The 24,773-nt window shown below is 45.5% G+C and overlaps 1 protein-coding gene across 1 annotated transcript in view; it reads left to right on the forward strand.

The window, feature by feature from the left end:
• The window catches only part of RAB11FIP4 (RAB11 family interacting protein 4), a 211,645-nt gene that overhangs the window by 51,641 nt on the left and 135,231 nt on the right, over nt 1–24,773 (forward strand). The window contains exon 2 of the mRNA XM_063119891.1: nt 15,682–15,769. Within this exon, the coding sequence (XP_062975961.1) occupies nt 15,682–15,769 (88 nt within the window). The remainder of the gene's footprint in view (nt 1–15,681; nt 15,770–24,773) is intronic.

A 24,773-nucleotide genomic window follows, 5' to 3' on the forward strand; every position in this document is an offset into this window, starting at 1 on the left:
GGAGAAGCAGTAGCGGATTGGCCTGCTCCGCCTTACCCAGAGGCGGAGTAGAAGCGGACCGCGGACCCCTAGAAGCAAGGCAAAGAGAAGTGGCCATTTTTCGGAGCTCCTATTTCAGGCGGAGCGCTCCGATCGCCATCTTGAAAACATTTCGCCATAGGATTGCATTGCAGGAAATAATCGCGGATAACTGGGTTGTTTTTGAAGCTATCGTTCTGGAAATTCTTGTGCACAGAGAGTCATGGATGGGGGTCATTTTGAGACTACTCTCACCTCTCTGCGTCGTGCGGGTCGCGTGCTATATTTTTTTAAAAATCGGGTCAACAAACAGGGACAGCGCGGCTCAAACGGCGGTTTTCGGCTTTTCGCCCATAGGATTGCATTGCGGGAAATAATCGGGGATAACTGGGTTGTTTTTTAAGCTATCATTCTGAAAATTCTTGTGCACAGAGAGTCGTGGATGGGGGTCATTTTGAGACTACTCTCACCTCTACGTCGTGCGGGTCGCGTGCTAGAATTTTTTAAAAATCGGGTCAACAAACGGTTTGGTTTTTTGTTTGGTTTTTTGAAGCGATGACAGGCACATTCAACTCCCAATCCTGATGAGAATTGATCTCCTCATGAAGCATCCTCCAATCCCAGCGTTCGAGGGGATGGGACTAAGGCAGAGTCATCCTGAGATCTTTGAGCTCTCAGCGTCTTGTGGGTTTAGCGTTCGTTGGGAGAGGGTCTACTTAGCTAGCTGCTGCTGTGTACTTTGGAGATATATTAGGATTTTAGCTTGGCGCGTGTGTTTGTTTGCTTCTTTCTGACTTTTTGCTTAGTTTGCTCTGTGTTTTTCCCTTACTTTGATTTAATATAAACTTTATTTTTAAATTTTGGAGTGTGTGTTTGTTTGTTTGGTTTGTTTCCCCCCTCCCCTCTCTTAAAGCCTGATTGTGTGCACTGCTTTTGTGAAGTGCAACAGCCACAGATTGAGCATTTTGGGGAAAGCATACACACACTTCTTGTCCCATTTCCCTACATTTAGTAATATTCTTAAACATATTATTATATTCTTATACATGGACACATGGATAAGCTATCATGGTGCCAAGTTTGAGGTTTCTAACGTGCAAATTGACGGAGCTATCAAAAGGGGTGTGAATTAGGGTTATGGGTGGTGCGTTAGAGGTTAGAGCCACGCCAAAAATCAGGGGATGATGGGACTGCCTTGAGTCTGGGCGTCCATGTGGACACATGGATAAGCTGTCCTGGTGCCGAGTTTGAGGTTTCTAACGTGCAAATTGACGGAGCTATCCCAAGGGGTCTGAATGGGGTGCCCGATTTTCAAAAATTCGCCAAAAATCAGGGGATGATGGGATTTGCTTGAAACTTGGCGTGTGTGTGGACACATGGATAAGCTTTCATGGTGCCGAGTTTGAGGTTTCTAACTTGAACAGAAAAAACGTTGTATAATTTTTTAGCTTTCAATGCAACCCTATGGGGGAAAAAACGGAGCTCCGATCCGGATCCGGAGCTCTGAGCGGAGCGGAAGTGGGCGGAGCGGGGGCAGGGCGAAGCGGCCCGCTCCGAAAATGGCAGATCTGCAAGTGAAGCGGAGCGGGGGGTCCATGCACACCCCTAGTATTGCCCTTAACTACTTTCTGGCTCCTCCCAGGAAGCACCACCCACTCAGGGTGAATCTAGTTCTTTCATATTGTTACATTGCCCACAGATAAAAGTATCTCAAACAAAACTGAAGACAAGGGAACCTTGAATCAGTAAATGGGGTGATGCATTCACATGTTAGGTCATGTAGGTTCTAGGTAAAAAGATGTCAAAGGTGCAAGGTATTTCCATTCAATTAGAGTAGGCACACACCTTACTTCTAGAAGCCACAGGCCTCCTTTTTTCAATCCAACTGAATTTTGTTACTGCCTTTCAAAACCACCTAGATTCTCAGCAACAAGCACTCTCTAAACCAAGAGAGATACTCTACTTAAATTTAAGATGGAATAGTTCTGCAGCACCTCTTGTAAATCATGCAAGAGCCTTTAAAAACACCATCCTGGGGGGAGTGTTTGATTTCATGCCACAGAGAATATTCCAGCGAAGATGCAAACAAATCTGATGTGTGAGATCCTCTCTTAAAAATGCTAATAGACTAGCCCATGGGATAGTTTTTGACCTTTTAGCTGTGATATTTGTTTGACTTTTTCATGCCTGCTAAAATGTCAGTCCTTGACACAGAAGCAGAGTTCATAGATGCTTGTGGAATGGGTTGCTGGCACAGGCAATGTAAAAGAAAAGAGAAGAGAAAATAGCCAAGATGTGTATGATATGCAGTACATTAGATGTATATGATATGTTAGATAAATAACAACCAAACTAGTAAAACTATGGAAATAGTAAAATATAAGAAAGGTCCCATAGTTACACAATGTTGTCCATACTGCTGTACTGTGCAGCCAGTCCATCAATCCTTTTCTTAACCATAAACGTAATCAAAGCAAACTCCAATGTATTTTTTCAATATAGAGTTGGTTTCTCAGGTGGAAAGACAGGAAGGAGACATGGAAACTGTTTTCATCCCCCTTCTAAAACTGCGTTGTTGTTGTTGTTGTTGTTGTTTAAATGCTCTCTGGCCAAAGCACCTCTCAGTCCCCAACACTCTTTAAGGCAAGCTTTCCGTGCAATTCCTGTTTCCTTTTAACAGTTCCCCACAGGCACAGCGAGCCTTTCCGTCTAGGTTTTTCACTGGCAAGCTCCTCTAAATCTTTATCTCTACACAGAATCAATTACAGCTCCCCAGCCCACCCCATGCCTGATTGTTAGCACAATCCACCACCCTTTGCTATTAATTGAAAAAAACAACCCACTTGAAAGCCAGGCCACACAGATGACTCATAATAACCGTGCCTCAAAGCTCGACGAGCCTCAAGACTGCAGCAATATGCAGAACGATGCAGAGAAATGAATCCCCCCCCCTTCCCCGAGTTGAGCTGAGGCTAACCAAAACATATTGTTCCCTTCTCCAGACAGCTGCAGATCGTAATGGATTTTCTTCTCTCTGCATGTCCCGCTGTCACTCTTTGATCAGCCCCCCCCCCCGTAGTCGTTCTGCTGCATCAGCCATAATGTTGCTTATGCTTAGTGTTGAAGTGAAGAATGTGAGCTGTCAGCAGGCTATCCCTCAGCTTGACCTACCTCGCAAGGTTGTTGTGTGGTTAAAAATGGGGAAGCCATGTTTGCTGCCCTGCAGTCTTTGGAAAAAAGGCAGCATAAACATGTGAAAGACTATTTAATGCTGATCTGGTTGGCAGGATTGTGATGTGAAGCAGTCTGTACACTCTAAAGCATGAAGTAAATAAGTGTTACTGTATTGCATGATGTAGCGTGGTTTGGCTTACCTGCTTAACGTCCTTGCTTTCCAGCTGTCTTTTTGTAGTGTTGTGTTCTTGAGACACTGGAGTCTGGCTGCCAGACTTGTTCTGGTTTAGCTGAACTAGAACCTGGCCACTCAGAACTCCAGAGGGAGTAGGAAATGGTGGACTATATGTCTCATAGCTTTATTGATATTTGCTCAAAATTAAACATTATCTTACAATTCTCCTACTCTCCAAAACCTTTGCTGAACCTGCTTCCTGACGGTGACACAATGATTGGGTTCACACAACACAACAAGCCAGAGTGTGGGTCGAGTATGGGTTGTTGTTGAATTATGGGTTGTTGGTTTGTTACCATGGCTGGGCTCACCCGCAACCCATAATTCAACAATAACCCACAGTCAACTTTGGCCTAATCTACAGCAGGCAGGATATTGAACTATGAAAGTAGTATATAAGAGGCAGGAGCCTCACTACTGCTTTATAGCAGTATTGAAGTGCACTGACAACTGTTGGGGCCCATTGACACATACCATATACCGCTTTCATAGTGCAATATTCTGCTTGCTGTAGATCTGGCCCTAAACTCTGGCTTGTCATATTGTGTGAGCCAGGTCAGTGACTAGAGCAGAATAAGTTGCCTATTTGTGGTGTGAGTTGGTTGCCTTGTTTTATATATAAAAATAAATATGTTGATCTAATATGCTCTAATATAAAAGAGTTACCAACTGCATAGTGGATCAACAAAAATTAAGCTGGGAAAGCTTGGGTGAAGAATGTTTTTCACATGTGCCTAAAGCAACGGTTGGCATGTCGCTTATTTCCAGGCATGTAACCCGGGTTCTCTTATAAGTGCATGAATAATTTTCCATTGAGTGACATGAGCCTTATGAGTTTATTTTCTTCAGATCTCTGACCTGAGATGCCGATTGCCTAATGTATACATCCCCTTGCTGTTTGATTTTGTGTGTGTTTGAGTGGATCCCTGAAATGGGGACCATAGAGGAGAGCTAATAATATAAAGCTACTTGTATAGGTAAGCCTCTTTCAGACCTTCTCCATGTGTGGGAGATGAGTGAGTAGGACCACCTACTGGCCCTACCTTGGATGTTGCATTCCACGATGCCCCAGCTTTTGCTCATCAAGCTAAAGGTCTTAAAAAGGAGTACCTATATCTATATATATGTTCATAGGTTCAACATGATATTGTTACTCCCAATTTTTAGTCCTTAGCCTCTATGTGTGAAGTTTGTAGGCAGGACCAGCAGGAGCCATTCTGTTCCCCACTCCTCCTCCATGGGTTCACTTTCCACAGGTCTGAAAGGGGCTATTATGAGTACAATAGAATGACGATGGCCAATATACTCCGCTCTGATTGGCAGCAGCTCTTCAAGGCCTTAGACCGGGGTGAAAAGCCCACAGCCTCCCACATATTGCTGGACAGCCATTTCCTTCATCCTTGAACATTGGCCCTTGAACATTGGGGATGATGGGAGTTGTAGGTCAAAATATCTGGAGGGCCACAAATCGCACACCCCTGCCCTAAAGGAAGGTTAGGTTACCACAGGTTCTCTACCCCTGCAATACTCAGATGTTTCCCCCAACTTTATCCCTTTTAACTGGAGGTGCCATGGATTGAACACATGCTCTGCCACTGAACATGACCCGTCATGCATCGCCCCCCCCATGCAAAGAAGATGGATAATGTTTCCAGCATGTGAAATATTTGCTTCTCTTCATTTTCCTGCAAGCTTGAGTAGGCTGCTTGCTAGGTGGCAGCTGTTACATAAAATTTCTACTTGTTCAAGTCGGTTATGTCTTTGGGAACGAAAGGAGTTCCATGTCGTGCATCCTGATTCCTCAAGTGACAAACCCTTAATCATTTACTAGACCTTATATAATACCGGTCACCTGATAGTCTTTTGCCATTACAGGGCATCTGATGAATTGTTGCTAGTATGCTCCACCAAGCAGTAAAGGGGGAAAAGGAGGTGTGATTTCTTTCCGAAGTAGAGAGAAACAATAGCTAATGCAACTGACACTGAGAGCAGAGAGCAAGAGTTATGGACTAGCTTCTAGTTCATAATCATTTTTTAAAATCTTGTTGTGAACTGCTACAACAAGTGCTTCCTACTGAGGAAGAAAAGCAAGATATAAATGTGTACAATAAATGAATAAACACACTGCATAATATTGGCAGTGAGTCAGTGCAAAGCTAGAAACGTGGCTTCTATTTCTACCATCCCTTTGGGATTGAGATATACAATGAACTGATACATTCCCAACACTGCTGGCTCCAGGATTTGGAGGGGCCCTGGGCAACACACCCTTAATGGTCCACACCCCTCAGAGCATTTACCTTCTCACTGCCGTTTTCACCATCTGTTATTGATCCTCATTGTCTTTCTCATTATTGCTGTCAATTGCTTGCTTGGCAGGCCGAGAGCCATGGAGCAAGCAGGCAGTGGCATCTCCTCCTCCTCCCCATCACAGTGAAATGGGCCAGAGCAAGAGGCAGGGGGAACAATCAGGTTGCAGTGGTGAAGAGGAGGAGCAACTCCAGGGAGTTATCACTACATCCCTACTGGGGTGTGGGCCCTCGGCATACGCCCAACCCTTGATGCCAGCAACCCCACTCCCCTACTGTATACATGCTGTATTGGTAGTATAAAATACCATTTGCATGGGCTGCAGTTCTCCAAACCATGAGGCTAATTCCTTTCCACACGTGGATCACATCTCAGCCAGGGCCACTGATACGAACATGTGATCACATGTTGGAAACATTCTCCATCTTCTTTCTACTTGTACGCGACACATGTGATCCCTCCTTTGATTGGGATGCTGCCCAACTAGGCCAAAATGGTTTGGGGGCATCAACCCCATCACACTGACAATGTGTAAATCAATTCATATCCTTGCTGTCCCGAACCAAGAAACCATGATTCATTTTAGCATCATTTAAAGCCTTTCCGTAATCTAACGCTGCTTTGCTCTGCGTTGCAGCCTGCTTCTATGCTTGATTAGCCATTCCACAACTACTAGGCAGGCTATATAATTTATGAGTCAACATCTGAGCGTCAATTTTGTGGGTCTCCTTGCTTGTTCTCCTTAATATGAAATGCTTGGGGACTAGTTCTGCTCACCAGCAAGGGTGCAGAGCTGCAGGAAGACACTGATCGTAATGAACCTCTGTGGATGCTGCCCTCTAGTGCTTTCAGGTTGGCCTCAAGTCAGCAGTAGCTTTGGTGCCACCTGTCTCCTCTTTTACAAGGAATCTCTTCCCCAGATACATTCTCCAGTCACTTGCCACAAGCACTGAGTCACGCACATTCAGTGCACGGGGCGGAAGAACGGAAAGAGCCCCAGGAGCATTGGGCTCCTGCAGGAAGCCTTTCGGAAAATGACGCAGCCAATATGTGGCTCTACCAGCAAACCCTTCAGGCAAGAGAATGAGCTGTCAGGAAGGCTGGAGATAAAAAGGCCTGGTGGTCTGACAGGAGGCTGGGAGGAGCCTGTGTTTGCTGTTCAGTCCAAGTGTCTTGTTTCAAGCCTGGAGCCTCCACCTACAGTTGGTGGGGGGGAGGAGAAATCTGATGGGTTTGTCTTTTAATTTCACACTTTTGAGCCAACATGCAAACCAATCCTCTGTTATCCTTCAAAATTCACATTTCTTCAAATCTTGCAATGGAGTTCTCTAATCCAAAAATTCATGCAAAAAAAGGGCAATTAGGGAAAATACCATTCAGAAATGCATTAAGTTAGGACAATGGCTTGCAAAAGAAAATGTGTCTATTAGGCAAACATGCATGGATTCCTGCATTGGGCAGGGGGGTGGACTCGATGGCCTTTTAGGCCTCTTCCAACTCTGCTATTCTATGATTCTATGTGCCAGGACAAATGTGCACCAAAAAATGCTTATGAATTTTCATGCCAACTGGAAAATAAAGTTCTCAAAGGTTTTGACAAGTTGAACTTAACACCAGAGAAATTCTCAAAGTTCATGATGAACCAAATGTAAGACTGGAAAAATTAAGAGAAATGGAAATGGACAAATTTCGCCATTCTCAAGGCAGCAAAACCAGGTTCAGTAGCAACATCGCCTACCTGAGTCCACGAACAGTTCCTTCGCTTGCGTTGCTCTCCTGCCATATATGGGGGGCTGTGTGCCCCATTTGCAAGGTATTATCGGAATCCTGCTGCTTTTGTAATGGGAAATTCGGGCAGTGCTTCGTTAGTACTGGACGAGGTCTTCCCTGGCTCACAGTTTCCCACATTGTACAGAATTGTCCCTGAGAGCAACTTTGCAGACAAAGAGCACACCAGACAAAACTAGTGCACCTTTGTATAGTTGGCACCTTATTCTTATTTAGTTTATGTATAGCCCACATTTCCACCAAGGAGTTCAAGGTAGTATGCACAGTCCCCCCCCACCTGCATTTTATCTTCACAACAACCCTGTGAGGTGGGATAGACTAACAGTTAGTGACTGGCCCAAGGTCACCTGGTGAGCTTCATGGCTAAGTGAGGATTTGAACCCAGGTCTCCCCAGTTCTAGTCTAGCACTCTGTAACAGCCTTTCCCAACTTGGTACCCTCCGGATGTTTTGAACTACAACCCCCATGATACATAATCATCATGATGGCTGGTGTGATGGTAGTAATAGTCCAAAACATTTGGAGGGTGCCAGCTGCACAGCACTGGATGAATAATTACATGCAAATTGGGTAGGGACTCAAGAGAGATTCCTCACTACCTTCATCAAAGCAGTTGAGGGAATGCCTCTACTCAGCATGCTCCTATGCTCACTTCTCCACTAGCTAGAGATGCTGTGATTTTCCTTTTACATTCAAGGCTGAACCCATGTGTTGACTTTGCACACTTGTAAATGAAACCTTCCTTTAGTGCATCTTATGGCCCTCCAGATATTTTGGGCATCAGCCCTGCCAGTAAAGCCAATAGGCAGGAACAAAGGGGTCAAATTGAAGGCATATATAGTCAGAGCTTCCTGAGCCCCACCCAGCACTCAGCTGCAGTTTATTATAGGCCTGTCTGGGAAAAAGTCCTTCTCAGGAAGAGGGCCTTCTTGCTGAGGAATTCTTTTCTCTTGAGGAGTCTTTCTTTACAATCCAGCATTTCTTCTCAAAGGAGTCCAACTGGGCTGCCTCTTGAGGTGACACCACAGTTAGTTGCTCGGGATCCTCCTCATCCTCAGAAGCTTAGCTCTCTGCCTCTTGAGGATGGAAATCTGAAACCCACCCACCCCGTAGGGCCAGGACCATCTTGGGCAGTGCTGGGGTCCTCTGAAGCAATCTTCTCCCTCTTGCTCTGAAGGGTCAAACTCTTCCTCTGATGAGGAAGAGGAGTCGTGGTGACAGATTTGGGGTTGAAATGTGTCTGCCCCACCTGAGTTGAAAGAATGTGTGTGAAGAAGCAGTGGTTTGAGTTTTGTGTGTGTGTGAATTGGATTGCTATTGCTGTGAAACCTGTGTGCACTTGTTTCTGTTCCCCTATGAAGCCTGTTCAACCTGTACATTTACAAATAAAACAGCCGATGCATGAATCTGGGCTTAGGGGACAGGGGGTTGCCGGCATCAGTGACCTTAGCCTCCTGTCTTTGTAATGATAATGTTGGCTTGGGTGATGACACAAAGCATTAACATCTCTGGCTCATAGGAAGGAGGTGTATAAATGCGAGCTGATGAAAAGCAGAAATGGCATCATCACAGGTGGGGAGCAGATGAAATGGAGATCTGTAGAAAAGAGATCAAAGTCGACCAGCTTGGGCTTCCCTCCAGGGTTGAATGAAACTAGCTTGGGCATAAATTTGGAGGGATGTGCTGTTTCCTTACACAATTGACTGCTATCCCCTGCATGCGGGAGATTTACTGCTTTTGTTACAGCAGAAGTGTCCCTATAATTCAGTCACATAAGCAGTCCGAACACTGGAGAACTAGGCCATGAAGCAAGTTTATTTCCACCCATTCTTTCTGGCTTGTTTTTAGTTTGTTGACAGGATGCATTTTGCTTTCGCACCAGGTCTACTGACCCTCAGAGGAAGTAGCCAGAGCAGAAGTGCCAGAATTCCATTTCAGAGAAGCTCTTAGGGGCTTGGATTCCAGTGATGTGTGAGGCCTAAGACAAAAGGGGACTGGGCTGTAGGCAGAAGGGGCAGGACCATAGAGAAAAACCCCAAATACTGCCATATTTCAGTGTAACGCACTTAGGGCCAGGAACTAAACCTTTTAGAATGGGGTGGGGGTGGAGAATTGCACAAAAGCTGGGAAACCTCCAAATGATCAGTGGTTGGGGGGAAGTGGGTGGAGCCAGGAGAAGAGGGCGTGGCCTTCTGGGGGATCTTGGAAGGCTGAACGGCAACCCAGGAAAAGCCAGATTTAACCTTATCCTTAAATGTTTTTTTATTGTATTTTAGTGTAGTTGTTTTGTGTATACCTTTGTTTGTATGTATTATGTGTGGTGTAAAGATTGTGTGTTTGTGATGTTGAAAATAATAATAAAAAAGAAAACTCGAAAAAGAAAAGCCAGATTTGGCCCCCAGGTTCTGTACCTAGAGGATGGTTGGAGGATACACCCCTACTTACTCCACCCATGGTGGTTGCTGGTGTAGCCATTTTGCTGGTCCTGAGAGGGGCTGTGACTAACTGAAGACAACGTGATCTCCAGTGACCTCCTGGTTGAACTGAAGATGGTTAGAGAGACCGTGTCCCACAGCTGCCTAGTGTCATCAGATTCCCCTTAATGCTTTTCTAAACAAAAGCCTGATTCACGTTCATCTAGAGATGCTCGTAAGCGTCTCCAAACTCATACTCAGATATGAGCTCTCGGAGCTCATAAAAACCCACCTTGGAAGGGCAGGTGAGCTTTTGCAGCCCCCAAATTCTTCTCCGGGGTTGTGTGAAAATCTGGACTGCAGAAGAAATTTTAACTATCTTCCCACCCTTCTGACCAGCCATCCTTGATTCGCCCCTCAAAAAAACCCTTCAAGAGTTGTTGGGAAGTGGTGGTGATGGAGGAGGAGGAGGAGGAGGAGGGAGCAGTGTGCAACTCTTGGCAGAATTCCAGCACCCATTGGTCACTGGGCCTGACATCCTGCCATGCTGCTATCTGGGGGGTGGGGTGGAAAGGGACAAACCTTTCTCTTTTGATCTCCCTGCATGCTGTGTCTCTGTCTCCAGTGCTGCCACTGGAAGGGAGGGAGGAAGGGAGGAGGGTGGCTGGTGGGGAAGGGTTGTGTTGGGGAGTATGAGGGATAACTGTTTCCAGTTTTGGACTGAAATGATTCCGTTACTTTCCAATTCAATCAGAGGCAAGCAGAAGCAAGCTACCTCTCTCTGTGTTCATCTCCCAATGATTTACAGAAGAATATGAAAGCTACTTCTCCTGGAAAAGCATCATATTTCAGTGAGGTGAAATGACATGAACATTCATCTCTGGCTCTTGGTCTATGATGGCTCTTTTGTACCTGCAGGTCACTACTTGATGCAGCCTTGAGACCACTGAGTAATCAACACGTATGTTTACATCAACTCTTCATTGCCACATCTATAATACCAAGTTTGGGTACTACTGCTGGGCTTTCCTATGTGGAAATATCATACACTCCATCCTGTGTGTTTGGGCATATAATGCCCTATGTAAGGGGTGGCAGGCAGCTGGTGACAATTCATGGATTACTAGACATATTGTCAATAGGCATGCATGCGTCAAGCAGTGTCAACATAGACCTGGGAGGGAGAGCACTTCTCTCTCTCTCTCTATAGGGGCACTGCTGGGTCTCGGTTGGCCAGTTCGATTCTCCAGAGCAGCATTGGGAGCTCACAGGCAAGAGTGGCTCTTCTGTTTCTGAGAGGGAAGGCTTGGCCATTCGTATCAGTGGTTTCTAGACCTAATGCCTAGATGCTACCTCCAGTATCAGTGTACCTCTATACACCGGTTGCTGGGGAACATGGGCAGGAGAGTGTTTTTGCATTCATGTCCTTCTTGTGGATTTCCCACGGACAGCTGGTTCCCACTATGAGAACAGAATGGTAGAATGGATGGACCCTTGGTCTGAACTAGTAGGGCTCTTTTTGTGTTCTCATGCCTTGGCATTTAGCTTGACAAATTCTCTGAAACAGATAGCTGTCCATGGTGCTGAATAACTCATTCTGAAGGGGGGGGGAAACTAAAGATAGCTTTGCTGTTTCATGAGGGGGATGGGGAATCCAAAACCCACTGTTTGGCAGTACCTTTATTGGGACCAAGTGAAATTCCACTAGCTTGTGTAAGCTTTGGAGTTCTCCAGAACTCTTGATCAAGCTCAGTGGTGCAAAAAGCAATGGATGGGGGAAGAAACAGAAATGACTAAAAATATGACCAGGTGTTGTAGCCATGAGTTTAGATTGTCCCAGTCTCAAAATGGAGATTTGTAGTCTGAATGAATTTGTTAGTGGTGGGCATTTCAGGTATCAGATTATACACATTTTGGGATAAAGAAGCAATGGCTGACCTCCATTTGTGAAAACACAAAAGTTGGCTGTATCTCTGGCCTGCAATCCTATTCTGAAGGGAATGCAACCAGATATTATTCTTAAATGTGGACATGATTGCTGTTAATAGTTACTACAAAAATTAGGTTTTAAAAAATAATAAAAGAGTAATCTAATCTTAAAATCCTTTCTTCCTGAGCAAGGTGGTATTATCCCCTCCTCCATGAAAAAAATTAGTTTATTGCAGATATAGCTATGACAATACCTGCTTTAGATACATCTAGGTTGAGTTATTGCAATGCATTCTATGTAGAGCTATATTTTATTTATTTATTTATTTATTTATTTATTTATTACATTTCTATACCTCCCAATAGCCGGAGCTCTCTGGGTGGTTCACAAAAATTAAAACCATTCAAAGTATAAAACAACAGTATAAAACCATAATATAAAAATATTTGAAGCATCTTCAGAAATTTCAACTGGTCCAGAATGTGGCCACAAGGATGTTAGTGGGTGTTCACCCATGGAACCATATTACACCTATCCTGCAACAGCTGCACTAGTTGCCAGTTTCTTTGCAGGCACAATTAAAAGTGCCCTCTAGATGTCTTGAGTTCCAACTCCCATCATTCCTGTCCCTTGAGCTTGCTAGCAGGGACTAATGGGCTTTATGGTCCAGCCAGTGATGGAAGCACATCTGACTAGGACAGGAGTTGTGGCTTTCTCAGTAGCTATAGCCAAACAGCCTCCCTAACCATCTTCCACTGGCTAATAAAGACATTGATGCCATTGCTGTTGTTCTTGCTGTGGTTGGTGTTGGTAGTAGTAGTAGTACAGCAGGCTTTTCCCTGCCAGGCAGTTCATGTTTTTATCTGTTTTCCCTGCCTCCACTGTATTTTGTTCAATATTCTGGTTTGATCATGATATCTTTATTTTAGTTGTTGAGTGATGCCATCTGCATTAGAAGGGCCGGTCGTGTTGTGCTGGGTGCCTGTAGATGCCTTTTTGCATGGTGTTTGCACAAACCCCTGCTTGCTGCAGTTTGTCATGTCATGCGAACCCAGCATCGTGGGTTGTTTGAGGGGATAGACAACCCTCAAATAACCCTAAAACCAGTTATGAGTAATTTGAGGATGGTCAGTCCCCTTCAAACAACCCCCATTGCTGGGTTTGCATGACACAGCAAGTTATAAGTGCACCGCCCCTTGCATATTCAAAATGGTGGCCAGCATGCTCCACTAAGTCCCATGAGGAATTCACCCACAGTGGCTTAGCATTATATGCGAACAGCCCCATGGGCTCTTGGCTTGTTCCAGTAAGACAATTCTTATCTCTTTTTGTTTGTTTTGTTTCAAAGAAGCTTCTGGTTCCAGTTTGTCTTTCTTGTGATCAGCGGCATGAATGTCACAGGCACTTAGCGATGTATATAACTCAGGAACATATCTTAATTAGCATTATTGCCCGCAACAAATCCTTTACGAGCCTGTCCCAGGGCTTTAAACACCCACTTTCTTCAACGTTTCGAGATGTCTTTGCTAGAGGGATTTACCAGAAGGTTATCAGAAAGGGAAAAGGCAATCAACCAATAACCACATCAGATTTTGATCGTCCCAATGGATGAAACAGAGCTACTTAGGGGCGCTTTGCACATGCATCTCTTCATTGTGCTGTCATTCACACAGACAAGTGTTTAGATCATGCTTCCATTTTTCAGCACCAGAGAAACAGCAGTGCCATACAGATTAAAACCTGACAAAAATAAATGTGCAAAGCAAAGCAATCCTCACTTCTTTATTGGAGAGAACTTTAAGATTTCTGGGATGGTTTTGCTCAAATTGAAGAAATCAGAACATTCGGAATCTAGGTCATGTCAGGATTCAGCATTTCCTCATGTCTTCAGCTTGGTTTGTTGCCTTGCTCTCTGGTGAAATGTGCAAGCTCACACTTCTTAATTTCTGGAACTCTGGGGTTCCCCCCCCCCTTCCACGTCAGTCCCTCCAGATGGACGGCTCCTATTGCTAACAATTGAAAGGCATTGTGCAGCTTATTCAGTCTGTTCCTCCTTATTGAGAAGTGATGGGAAAGTATGGGAGGGCTACAAATTGAAGATGATGTCATCTGGATGCCCCCTGCCCCCACCCCCCAAAATAAAACTCCACGAATAGATTGCACAATAAAAGCCCCATCTGGAAGCATCCTGTGTCTTACTATTTGCCTTACTTTTCCAACTGAGGTCCCACATTTCCTCTGGCCTTTATGCACATGCACACATACACCCACCTACTCAACACTGTTCTGCTACCCCAAATGGAAACATGTGAGTCTTTGAATAACAAAATAGTGCTTTGATATGGAGACAAGGACTGTGATGAGTTCTCTCTCACCCACCCACCCACCAAAGAGAAGCTATGCAGCAAGACTTTGACTCTCCGCAGTATGACCAGCCCAGTATGTACAGATGAAGCAGTTCATTCAGGTGACTCAACCTCCAACCCCACTTCTCAAAGTTGCCTTCATGCTGTGGAAGAAGCTAATGCAGCTTCCCACAACCTAGCACCCTCCAGGTGTGTGGGACTACAATTCCCACCACAGCTAGCTGGGAGTTGCGGCCCAACCCATCTAGAATGTGCCAGGTTGGGGAAGGCTGAACCACTTGAGAAGCTCCAGGTCACCCAGGGCCAGCTTCTTCTTGTGCCAGTATCACCCTTCTGTGGAAACAGGGACCATGGCAGTGTGGAAGGAGCTGTAGCCTAGGTCCCTTGCACATGCCTTGAGGCTTTTCTGTTACTCAAGTGGCCTGGGAAGGACTTGCACTGCAGAACTTCCCATGGCATGGACATAACACAAAAAGGTACAACCAGACCATATCCTGGCAGCCCCAATTTTGCCCATAATATTCTGTTCTCTTTATCATTCCTTTCTATCAACACTCTCAGAGCCACTCCATAAATTACACATGAAATATCCAGGCATATGCACATGGTGCACATCATCATATTTGATGTTGTAATGTTGATCTTTTGCACCATGTATATGTGCACTGTAAACATGTGGCAGCTCCTTTCTGTCTGCTGCGTGTACAACTGGGGAATCCACAACACATTTGGCTGTTTCAAACCCGACAGTATACACTGACTATGTCCTCCATGGGTCCTCTTAATCCTTAATGTGCACAGCAGCCTTTAAGCCTTAAAGTTTAAGAGGTCGCCAGTAACACAACTCAGCCACATCCTTTCTCTCTCTCTCTCTCTCTCTCTCTCTCTCTCTCTCTCTCTCGTGATCAGCATCTCAAGTGATTACTCTCCAACATTTTTACAAAAAAAGCCAATAAATGATTTCAAGCTCATGTTGTGCAGAAGGCACGAGAGTAGCCAGATTGCTTCCCAGGCACTGGGAGCTGAAGAAGCCTTAGCATATAAACTAACAGGGAAATCCATCTTAAACTCTTGGCAATTTCATGTGGCCCCATCCCTGCCAGTTGTAAATGAGCCCTGCCATAGCTCTCAGCTATCACCGTATTACTCGCCTACATAATTTGATACTAGATATCAGCTGAATACCCATTAGTTGAAATATTTGAATCCACATTTTCGCTCCTTCCGGACTTTTCTTCTTCGGTGAGCACAAGACGGGAGTTGAAGCATCCTTAGGACCGTGTTTTGCAGTTGTAACTCTGTGAATGTGACCCACATATTACCTTCTTCCTTACAATTCTAGCTGAGAGGGAGGGGAAGTCTCATACCCCACCCCCACCCCGCAAACACCATTCCTGGGAAAAGATGCTGCCCATTTTCTAATGCTTTATTTTATTATTTTCCAAGGTGGAAAAATTTGCCAAATACTTGGACCCAAATGACCTGGGGAAGATCAACTTCAAAGATTTCTGCCATGGAGTGTTTGCTATGAAAGGTAGGAATTATGTTATTATAAAAAGACTGATATTATTACATTGGAAGGATAAATGTTCACCTCCCGTAATGCAATGGACTGAGGACTTAACAACGTTATCAACATTTGAACAGGTAGACGCCACTTGCAAGTGGGTAAATATATGGATATTTGGTCTGCTTTTCTTGGCACCTATGCATAACTTCCCCCTCCTTTTTTTTAATGAATGGTATATCTGATGGAAGGGGGGGGGGAATGACATTCTTATTCATGTGATGTTTGTTCTTTTTTCTCTCCCCCCTCCCCGTTTGTTTTCTGTTCTGTTTTGTTATAAAATACAAAATACAAAACTGTATTTTGTATTTGTGTTTTTAAACTGTTGGTTGTTTTATTATGGTTTTAATTTTGGTGAACCACCCAGAGAGCTTCGGCTGTTGGGCAGTATAAAAATGTAATAAATAAATAAATAAATGAATGAATGAAAAATAGTACTCTCATCCTCATCCTTTTTATAATCCTTTAGGAAGTTCATTGCAGCTTACATGGAGCTTCCTAGTGCTTTCGTTATCCAGGCACTCATCAGGTCCTCATCCTTAGCTTCTCTGGTGTTATAGGTGTAAGTGCTCCGAGTCAAACCACTGGGCCAAATACTGAAAACCTAAAGTGTGTGTGTGTGTGTGTGTGTGTGTGTGTTTGTGTGTAAGCTTTACCAGGGCTTCATTTTTCTGGGTTCACAATGGGGACAATTCACACACTTTCCCCACCTTGTTTTACCTGGTTCCCTTGTGGGCATGTTTGATATGTTTCATTGATACAGCCAGCAGATGGTGCTGCAGGATTTCTAAAATATCACGAGTTGTTTTTAATTCCATGGTTTTTCATGATGGGATTTTGGCAGGGGGTTATTACTGCATTTCCGGTGATTGATAAAATTGCGGAATGAACTTAAAATATGACAAAAGAGGCACCAGAGATTGGTGAAGCTGTGAAAATGACCTGCAATGCTCTGTGAGTGAACCATGGTGAGCTCATGATAACTGCCTTGTGTAATGGAATCAGTGACACAACAAGCCCTATTCCGTCATTATATACATCATGCAATTAGAACTGCATGAAGGGGAAAGGCTCACTGGTTCCACACCTTCCATTGCATCCTCACCATCCAGCCCTGCCACACCCATGCTCTCCTTTTCATGTACAGCAGGGGGGTAAGCAATCTAGTGCCCTGCAGATGTTTTTGGACTACAACTCCCATCATCCCCAGCCAGGGTGTTCAATGGTCATGGAGTATGGACGCTGTGGTCGAAATAAACTGGAGGGCACCGGGTTGCCTACCCCCTGGTGTATACGGTGTAGTAGGCCCTGCTATCTTGCCTTTAGATGTGAACTGGGCATATATGTGGGTACAACACTCCCTCCTGCCCCATGGCATATAGATGGACTCTTAGGTGTGTACCTGAAAACCATCACATTTGCGGCTTGGCCCTAAGGCTTTGGACAGAAAATGCTGGCCCTAGGGGTGGAAAAACAAATCAATAATGAAGTTGGCCTCCATTTGTTTCCGCGCTCTCAGTCTCTCAGGATAAGGTCAAATACAATTAGACATCTAATCAAAACAGTTCCAATCAACTGTGTAATTGGCTTTCAGTTGCACCGCTTTATGGAGAGTGAAACTGGCCTCTCCATAATGAGCCACCTAAAATCAGCTCTGGCCAGAAATCTACCATAGATTTCTTGCTGTGTGTATGTGTGTGTGTTTTAGAATATGGTGTGGCCTTGTGTATGCATTGATGCACATCTGGAAGAATCTGTGGTGGCATTTCTGCAGGCATGGACAATAACGTTCCTCCTCTTCCTCCTCCTTCCAAGGAAGCCATGTGCATTTGTGCATTTCACAGTACAGTCAGGTAGAGTCAAAATCCTTCTTTCCTGTGTAATAGTGATGCATTAATTTCACACATTGGCATTTTCTAGGCTGCCAGCCAAGTGTGTGTCTGCATTAGGAAAACATATGTATACGTGTCTGAGGCTAGCCTGGGTCAATGCATTCACCGATCTGTATTGTGCTCTCCATGCAAACCTCCCGGGGTGCCAGTAAAATAAAAGAAGGCGAAGACGTGATGTTCATGGCTAAGCAGCAGCCTATCTGGCTCAGCAAATGGAACTTTATGTAGTTCTATTTGTAGCACTCAACAGTACATCCATGCTCATCAGGGCAGTTGCTGGGGGATAGCAGTGGGCAAGGGTTCTTAGCTTCCTACTTATTAGTGATGGGCCACTTTGGGAAGCAGGATGCTGAACTAGATGGACCTTTGGTCTAGCCCAGTAAGTCACTGCTTATGTTCATCTCTAAAACTAAGCCAGTTGCTGGAGAGGTGTCAGGATCAGGCCTGGTCTGCCTGGTGTAGATCCCGAATCTGACTCAGAGGCTGAAGACAAATACTAGCCAAGGCAAGAAACAGAGGAGGGAATTCTCCAAAAGTCTCCAGGAGTCAAGGAGGAATCTTCCCAGCAGTTTATTGAACAGGAGGCCCAGGCCCAGAGATCATCTTCCCTTACCTCCCTCCCTGAGAACTCTGTCTTTGTCAGAGGGGGAGGGAACATCAGAACTGACAGATCCCAGAGTCCACTGCAGAGTCAAGTGGGTGGAATTGAGAGAAGGTGGGAGGCAGTCTGCTAGACTAGCCATACAGCAGAGGTTACAACATTGAAGACTCCCTGAAGGAGGCACCCAGTAAAAGCCTGCCAGGCATGCCTGGAAACAGTCAATTTAGTTGATAGGCAACTGCCTTGCTTTGTTAGGCTAATTAAGCTTAGAGGATAGTTCCTACCATTCACACTCCCTTTAGGTGTGAAGAGATGTCTATTTTCTGAATAAAGTTTTGTGGATTGCATGGCAGACTTCTTTATTGTCTCACATCTCAGCAGGAGGGTTTAGAACCACCACAGTAGAAGACTGCCAGTGAACACCATGTACATCATTCTAAGCTCCTTGGATGATGGCCTTTCTCAGCTGGGCCCCTTGATATGGGTTGGAGTACAACACCCAGCATTCCACGCTGAGGATTGATGGGGTTGTAGTCCAACACATCCAGAAAGTGCCAGGTTGGGGAAAGTTGAAGGGCAGGGTGTACCTAATGAACAGTGCTAGGATAAGTGCCAGGTTAGGCAAATCCACCACCCAAAGAGATAGATCTGTCCTAAAGGTAAGGTCCAATGAAAGCCCCATTGAAGATCCTTGGAACTTGCTGGAACATGCAGGAAGAAAGGGGGCAGGGCTAATCCAAAAGTTACACACTTATATATTCACACACAGTGCAGCGTAAAGCAAGGCGTCTATGGCTTCTCCCACTTGTTCCTTCTCTGGTCTTATCATCCCCCCTTCTTCCCTTATCTACTATGGGGAACAGTAGGACTGCAGGTGTGCTGCCCAGCAGGTACAGGAGAGGAGCAGATAACCAAACTGGAGAGGATGAGGTGGAGCAATCTGTGATTGCATTAACGCTATTCAGGCATTCATCGTACAGTTAAAGTAACCACGCAAGCCAGGAGCGGGGCTGCACCAACACGTCAGTAGCCCTTCCCTGTGACATCTGGATGGACGGCATGACAGAGGCTGCACAGAGAGGTTTCCACAAGGGCCAGAATCCCAACAGCGCAGGATTCTGACTCGCATGGAGGCCTCCAAGGGTGGAACTACCTGCACAGCCTGCAACCTGCTCACATGTTTAACTGTAAGGCAAATGGCCCGAATAGGGCTCTTCCCTCCCACCGTGCCAAGGAATTCAAAGATACATATGTTGTGCTTGGGCTGCAAGCTGGCCATGCTAACTGGGACACCAAGCCAGGAGCTTGTCCAGGGGGCTTTGAACTAGGGTGACCATATGGAAAGGAGGACAGGGCTCCTGTATCTTTAACAGTTGTGTAGAAAAAGGAATTTCAGCAGGTGTCATTTGTATGCATGCAGCACCTGGTGAAATTCCCTCTTCAGTTAAAGCTGCAGGTAAAGCCGCAGGAGCCTTGTCCTCTTGACCAGATATAAAAGACGGCAGGTCTCCTGCAGCTTTAACTGTTGTGATGAAGAGGGGATTTTACCAGCTGCTGCATGCATACAAATGACACCTGCAGAAATTCCTTTTTCCATGCAGCTGTTAAAGATACAGGACAGGAGCCTGTCCTCCTTTTCATAGGGTCACCCTACTTGAACACTAAAGATGATTCTGCTGAGAGGATTTAGTAGCTCTAGGGCAAGGATGGGGGGCATGTGGATGTACAGATGTTGCTCAACCGCAGCACCTAACAACCCCACACCATTGGCTATACCTGGAGGGCTGCATGTTGCCGCCCCTGCTCTAAGGGATGCCAAGTCGACCAGAATAAGTATAACCTTGCATGGCTATCTCTGTGAGGCCTTTGTCAGTTCAATATCCCCTTCTTTTCCTTCTCAGGAGTGGAAGGAATTGCAATTAACCCTGCATTACCTTCATAAGCCTTTGGATAAAGGAGATGATTTTCTACTAGCACAAAGTTGTGTTTAGTGTATTATGCAAAGGAGGGTTTGAGTGATGGCTGGAGATACGCCGTGATGAATTACAGCAGTGGTTGCCCTCCATTGCACCACTTTATTGTTTGTCTTTTCCTTTCTTTCTCTTTGGCCAGATAACTCACATTAACAAATGTAACCCCCATCCCCCCCCCCCCCCCGCCCGGTCTCTTGCGGTGAGCTTGCCAGTGTGACGGAAGCTCATTTAGGCTTTAAAGACTTCCCAGAGACACAATGGCATGAGAAAGCTGGATGACTAACGAGCTTTTGTTATTAACATCTAAAGGGTATGAACAGAAAATTAAATTACCTTCAGCAATAGGACCATGGAAGGACCCTTGTAAAGAAAGAAAAGCAACACCTAGAAATATATTATCATAATTACTGTGTAAAATGAAGATTAGTGTTGCTTGCAAAACTAGTTTAGTAGTCCTCAGGTTACACCCATAAAAGCTGCTTCCTGCTGCTGAGGTCTAAGTAAGGAAGCAATAAGGAAGTGAATTCTGCCATTGTGCTTGTCTTCCATGGATCTGGAATTTACCAGTATTATCCATTTCTATGTCTAAACCAAGGTTGGGCAACTTGTGGCCCTCCAGATCTTTTGGCTTCCAACTCCCATGAGCCCCAGCCAGCATGGCCAATGGCAAGGGAACATGGAATAGAGCTCCATCACACCAGCAATTTATCACACTCTCGCCATGCTTGGTATGTGTTTTTGTAGCGCAGCACTCACATGATGTCGTCCCTGTCCTGCGCTCATCTCACCTCTTTCCCTCCCTTTTCCGTCTTATTTTGGAGTGGGGAAAGTCTGTTTCCCCCCCCTCTGTGCACAATAAAGCTGCTCCTCTGTCCTATGTATTGCTGTCCTTGCACTATATCGGACCATCCCGTTTTTTGTTGGTGTGTGTGTGTGTGTGTGTGTGTGTGTGTGTGTGTGTCGAAGGGTGGTCTTGCTGACAAAAGAGGAGAGCAGGGCGGTTCTCTGCTCAACCACGAAGGGGGAGGGAGAGAGGGTGCCCGAACACCTCATGGAGAAGGTGAGTGAGGCCGCTGCCACCATCCGTGTCCAGGTCTCAGTCCCATTCAACTCTATGGTTCTTATTCCTGAGTAGGCATGTCTAGGTTTCCTGACCAGAACAATGTCCAAAAACTAATTGTAATACCTTCCTTTCACTTATATTGTTTAATATGATCTTTGGGGAAAGCATAGTGTGTTGTTTTACCGTAATTGCGCAGTTTCAGGCTGCCGTACTATTGCATTTGTGCAGAAATTATATATATATATATATATATATATATATATATATATATAAAAATAACTGCAGGGGAAAAAGAGAATGCAGGGGGCGGGGCGGGAGATTTTGCCGGCACAGTAATGCTACAGGTGAAAAGATACATGAGCTGAAATAGTGCAACAGCACACAGACGTGAAAGTGCCCAGTGCTAGACTCGGTAAGGAAATGGAGGGGGAGAGGAAGCCATGGACTTAGAGTGGGGGTCAGGTGGGGAAGTAGGTGAGATGGAGCTCATAGAAGGTCAAAACATCTGGAGGGCCACAAGTTGCCCATCCTGTAGTCTTACTGAATCTGTAATGATGCTACTCCTGGTGTGTGAGCTGGTTTGCTGGACAGTACCAGTTCCCACCACTGAGCACCACTGCATGGGGAGGATTAAAAGCATTGTAAGGTGCTCAATCCATTACATTATAGGAGGTGAGTGTTTATCCCTCCAGTGTTGTAATATCAGTCTTCTAGCTATCACATTGGCACAAAGAATCCATTTCTGTTGACCATTTGTTAATTTCCATGGTAAGATAATTTAAAGGAGTGTACATCAGTGAATATTATAGACTGTTCCAGTACAAAATTTATCTGTGAGTAACCTCCCCCACCCCATCAAGAAAAGAAGCAACTACTGGACAATGCCAAAACATATATCTAAAAGAAGCATTAGCGGTCTTATACTGCCAACACTTAGCTGAATTAGATAATCCCTTATTTTTTTATTTTAGTTTTAAATTATATATATTTCACACACATATGCATACATATATAGGGTGACCATATGAAAAGGAGGACAGGGCTCCTGTATCTTTAACAGTTGCATAGAAAAGGGAATTTCAGCAGGTGTCATTTGTATATATGAAGAACCTGGAAAAATTCCCTCTTCATCACAACAGTTAAAGCTGCAGGAGCTATACTAGAGTGACCAGATTTAAAAGAGGGCAGGGCACCTCCAGCTTTAACTGTGGTGATGAAGAGGAAATTTCACCAGGTTCCCCATATATACCAATGACACCTGCTGAAATTTCCTTTTCAATACAATTGTTGAAGATACAGGAGCCCTGTCCTCCTTTTCATATGGTCAGCCTATACATATACATGCATTAAAAGTATCAATTTCAATTGGCTACAGAATTCTGGAAAAAGTGGATTATACATAAACTTAAATAAAAGCAGACTGAGGGCCTTGTTAGACCTGCCGGATAAGCCGGCAGGGAGGAGGGGCGACGGTGCGCTACAGCTAGTGTGCGCCGTCACCAGCTTCTAGACCTACGATGTGAAGGGGCAACAGGAAGCCCCGTAGCGTCGTCCATTTTTTTTTGAGTTAAAGGGGCCATGTGCGCCGGAGAGCCGCTGGACAAGGTAAATGGGTTTTTTTAAAAAAAATTAAGCCCCCCCCGCCCCTGATCCCCCCCACAATCCCTGATGCCCCCCGCCCGGCCGTCCTCCCCCATCCCCCATCCCCGATGCCCTGTCCCTGGCTCTCCGTCCCTCGCCCCCATCCCCTGTCCCCGGCTCTCCGTCCCTCGCCCCCATCCCCTGTCCCCGGCTCTCCGTCCCTCGCCCCCATCCCCTGTCCCCAGCTCTCCGTCCCTCGCCCCCATCCCCTGTCCCCAGCTCTCTGTCCCTCACCCCCGTTCCCGATGCCTGGCTCTCCGTCCCTCGCCCCCATCCCCGATGCCTGGCTCTCCGTCCCTCGCCCCCGTTCGCCATCCCCAATGCCCGGCCTTCTCCCCCCCTCTCCTGCCAGGTCCGGCCTTTCCCCCCCCCCCCGCACCTCTCTCCCCCTCTGGGATCCCCCCCCGGCCCGATGGGCACAGCGCTCATATGAGCACTGTGCCCAGTCTGTGGCTTTTCCTGGCTACTCACGAGTAAGCAAGCAGCCGCAAAAAGCCACGGACCTTGCTAGACGTTCGGAAAAGGCACGCCATAAGCAAATTCACTTATGCCGGCTTAAGGCAGGTTTCAGCGCGGCCTGACCCCGGATCCCCCTGTGCGTCATCTGGATGCACAGGAGGGAAACCGGACCTCACACCGCACTAACGCCTGGTCTAGCAACGGCCCAAATATCCATATATGTACCCATTTGCCAGTGGTGCCTATATACCACCCTTTTGAATGCTGATAGTGTTGTTAGGTCCTCAGACTATTGCATTGTAGGAGGCAAACTTTTATCCTTCTAGTTTTGTAGACAATCCCTTATTAAAGAGACTTTGCAATTTCTAATAGACACAAAGAATAGTTGTTTGAAATGTAATTTTTGAATGCATAAATCCCTGCTGCACTTCATAATCTGTATAGACTTGTCCCAGTTTCTGCTTGGGTTTTCTGATCCCTCGCCTGTCCTTTCCAGTGTGGGAGTGTTACTGTGAACAGGGCAGGATCTACACTTCTGCTTTAAAATGCTTTGTAACAGTAGTGACAACTGTTGGGGCCCAGGACACATACCTCATATACCGTTTTCAAACCGTTTTCAAAGTGTCATATCCTGCTCGGTGTAGGTCTGAAAATAAAAAGAAACATAGTGGAGCTAAAATCTATATGGAGAGGGGATAGAAAGGTTCACTCTATTGAGGGTAGTTAAAAAACTGCAGTTTGTAGGGTTTCTTTAGAATTTCTGGATCTATAAATAATATTCAACCCTCAACTCAACTCTCCTCTGCTCTCCCCCCACCCCCAGTCAGGTTCCGGGGTGGGGTGGGGGAAAACAACTTCCGATTTGCCTCAGGCAGCAGAATGTCTTGGGTCAACCCTGCTTTCCTTGTTTGCAGCTATTAAAATTTAATCAATGCCTTTATTAGCAGGCTGCCTGGCTTCCTTTCTCACAGCCATCACTTAGCATTATGAGAGGCGTGTCTGTCATTGCCAGAAAGATGCTCCTTAGGAGGGATCATAATGCATCTGTCATCTGCTTCCTCACTCTTCATCTCACTGTTATTATTTGCCTGTGTGCCAAGAGAAAGAGGAGAGAATTCTACTCATAAGCCCCCCTTCCTCCACGGTTGCTTTTCTGTCAAAACTCCTTTCATTTGTCAGGAGATTTTCAACTGCCTAAGCAGCCAGTGACTAGGTTTGCACAAAAATCACAGCCTACTGTGGCTTATTTAAGCCATGAGGGGTTGCAGCACATGCCAGCATGTGCCTGGCAACTTTTGAATATTCAAGCCGAGACTGCAGCTTGTTGTGTCAACCAAATCCA

The sequence above is a fragment of the Elgaria multicarinata genome, chromosome 3 (assembly GCF_023053635.1).
Source record: "Elgaria multicarinata webbii isolate HBS135686 ecotype San Diego chromosome 3, rElgMul1.1.pri, whole genome shotgun sequence".
Classification (NCBI taxonomy): Eukaryota; Metazoa; Chordata; class Lepidosauria; order Squamata; family Anguidae; genus Elgaria; species Elgaria multicarinata.